General features: G+C 35.0%; 1 protein-coding gene across 1 annotated transcript; it reads left to right on the forward strand.

The window, feature by feature from the left end:
* Nucleotides 1–580: 580 nt before the first annotated feature.
* On the forward strand, nucleotides 581–1641 carry LOC131612763 (uncharacterized). Its single transcript, XM_058884513.1, has 2 exons — nucleotides 581–967; nucleotides 1222–1641. Exons 1-2 carry the CDS (start codon nucleotides 700–702, stop codon nucleotides 1530–1532), a joined length of 579 nt encoding a protein of 192 aa, XP_058740496.1. The 5' UTR covers nucleotides 581–699; the 3' UTR covers nucleotides 1533–1641.
* Nucleotides 1642–3525: the final 1884 nt, after the last annotated feature.

Here is a 3525-nt window from a genome sequence, read left to right on the forward strand (position 1 = left end):
TCAACACCAATTAATACATCTCACTTTAAACACCCTATTCAACACTCTCATTGCAAAGATTCAACTATTGAATTTGTTTTTCAACACTTCCATTATACATAGTATAAATAGATAGAGATAGAGATAGAAAGATGCATTGACCGAATTTTACACTCTCAATTAATGATGAAAATGAATCACACCGCATTACGCTAATTTATTTTAAATTTTTATTATGACATAGTAAACTGTTAGTTTTTATTGATATTCACTTATGTAGAGACGAAGAAGTAAATTCAATTAGAAGATGCTTACATTGCAAAAACTCTTACCAAATTGCAATAAGTTAAAGTTAAAATGCATTTTTTATTGGTATATGCTTTACATATTGAATTATTAATTAGTATTTTTTATTTTTTCTATAGAAAATATATATTTTTAAGTACGCGTCATATATTTTTTTTAGAAAAATTAATCAATTGTTATATTTAATCAACTATTTTCTTAAAAAAGAAAATTATTTAATTGTTTATTGTATTTTAGAAGAATGTGACACTCCGGTACCTATTTAGGTACAGCCTTATTGCTGGTCTTTCTGCTAACATGACGGCCCAAGAACTTCCCTGATATTCTCAAACTGAAACCCTAAATGAGTTCAAATTCTAACAAAGCCAACTCCACTCTCAACTCTCTAGGGCTCACACTCTCACCGCCTTCTCCATGGGAGGAGTTGGAGCAGCAGCAACAAACTCGGATGATCGGTACACCTTTGAGAAAGTATCTGTTTGGTGGGATCTAGAAACCTTCAAAGTCCCAAATGATGTAGATCCTTGCCATGTTTCAGCTAATGTCCATTCGGAACTTATTCGAATGAACTACCATGGTTCCGTTTCCTTCTTCTGCTACGCCGACGTAAATAACCTTCCTGATTCTGTAGCCATTGCTCTCCAATCCACCGGAGTTCACATCACACATGTTCCAGTCGCCGGTAACTATAACCTATTTTAACCTAAATTGGAATTGGACTTCAGTTATCACCTATATCTCATTTATATTTTTGTTTAGGGTTTTGTATGACCTATATCTGATATATATTTTTGTTTAGGGTTTTGTATGACCTAAAATTTTGATTGAGTCTCTTTGGCATAATCTATTATGAATTTACACTGCAGTGCAGAGAGTGTAATGTTTTGATACATTCAGATTTTTTTGCGCTAAAGTTTGTTTCATGTTTGGTAATAGATGACAAAGATGTAATTTCTAAGAGGATCCTTGTCGACATGATGCTCTGGGCAAAGGACAACCCTGCACCTGCAAGTTATTTATTGATTTCGGGTGGTCACGATTTTTCTTATGGCATCTATCGACTCCGATTGATGAACTATAATATTCTACTTGCTACACAACCCCAAAATGTATCTTTAAGCCTACTTGTGGCTACTAAGAAGCTATGGGTTTGGACTCGTCTTGCAGCTGGAGGACCTTCATTATCCGATGAAGAATACGAACAGCTCTTATCTGAGATGCAAGCCAAAGAAAACTCAGAGAAGTAATTGCATATATATCCTACTGGATCTAACTTAGAATTCCCTTGTCTAATGCTTATGCTTAATTCAGTCTTCCTATATAATGTCATTTTTACAATGATTATAACATACTCCATGCAACAGTTAAAATCTGTTATATTGTTTGTTTGAAATATAAATATTTAATTCAAATACACTATTCAAATCTTTTATAAAAGAGAAAATAATAAATCTATTAAGTATTAGTATTATGTTATACCGAAAAAATATTATAGCACAGTGATTAAATATTTATTGAAATAGTGATATATCTTGCTTAATATTAATTTGTCTTAAAAGTATTGTAGCAGTGATTAAATAGTTTTTGAAATAGTGATATATATCTTGTTTAATATTAATTTATATTAAAAATAATGAATTATTTAGAAAATAGAAATATATATATTAGTGTGATTCTGAAAGTTTACAAGTTCCTGTTTCAAATGGCACTCAGACACAGCAACAGGGGTCCCTATTCTGAAGTTCATACTGGTAGTATGAACCATCCTTCTGAATCTGTACAAGAATGTCTAAAACAACTTCTTTTTTTTAAGGCCAACTGCAAAAACTGTATTAAAAACATAAGGCATAAGAAATGCCAATACAACCCAATATCCTGTTATCAAACAGCATTTCGATATATCACATCCTGAATTGAAACAAACAAACAAGACTAATACTTGGAATTATATTCCAAGTCAGCCCAGGCAACTCAACTTAATACAAGACTACAAGAGATTAAAAACAGACACCAATACATGAGCATCAAAGTAAGATTAGATATTATCTTCACCAATTCAAAATGAAGTCTCCGTCCAACTATACAACAAACCACCAACTCCTCTTGATTTTATTAAGCGAGCCGCTGCTACCAACGAACAAGACGAACCACCTGGAGAGATCTCAAGACAGCTGTGATTCTAAGCTCGGCACCTCTTGCAATGCAGACTTGATTAATCCGCACTTCTTCCTTGCACCTAAGCAAACAAACAGTTGTGCTACGACTTGAAAAACCTCTACATTTTTCGTGTATCAAAATTATTCTTCTGATAACAATCAACTATTGATAGAATACCGATGTCTCCTGTATCAAAACGCCTATCTCTTTGAGGTAACACAACTGCACATACAAGCACCGCTACACGAACTCCTAGCCAATCCAGCTCTTCACTATTGTCGGAGTACCTCCAGTTGTTGGCCACCGGCCTATAGAGCAACACATACCACAAAACGCAAGCTAATAAATTCTCCAACCGAGGCATTCTTTTGGGTTTGTCAGTCATTGTTGAATTCCATAATTGAACCTGCCAATGCCACAAAAACAGCTGGATATCCTCTATAATGCTATTATTGATGTTGTCCGCTTTTTCGAAAATCTTCTCGTTTCTCCTCTTCCATAAAGTCCAGATGCTTGCAAACCAAATGACAAAAAATCTATCTTATTGGATTCTTCCTCCATTGCTGATCCCTGTAAAATGCACAAAATTCTGTATAGCCGAGTTATGATGAACAAAATTGATATCGAGCCACCCTAGGACCTCACTCCATGCGGCTTGAGCTAACGAACATTCGAAGAAAATGTGCGACACACTTTCCTCTACGCCGCGGCCATGAGGGCATGAATTTTTAGATGCTACCAAGATATCTCTTTTCACCAAATTATCTCTCGTAGGAATTCTGTTACGCTATATTCTCCATCCTCCTCACCCATGTTACTTACTCCTTTCATGATCACAGAATACACATCTTTAACATTGTAACCATCCTTAAACCAATTCCACTTATCCCTAATATTATCTTTCAACACGACCCTTTGGATCAACATTTTTAGCTCCTCCACCCTTCTTGTGTTCTCCTCATCAAGAAGTTGATCTCATACGCCGTTCCACATTATCCCGCCTATTTCAAAATCAAGCAAATCACCCAGCCTGCAATTCTCATCCACCGCCTTTGCATACAGCCCTAGATACATACTTTTAAG

Source organism: Vicia villosa, linkage group LG6, assembly GCF_029867415.1.
Source record: "Vicia villosa cultivar HV-30 ecotype Madison, WI linkage group LG6, Vvil1.0, whole genome shotgun sequence".
Taxonomy (NCBI): domain Eukaryota; kingdom Viridiplantae; phylum Streptophyta; class Magnoliopsida; order Fabales; family Fabaceae; genus Vicia; species Vicia villosa.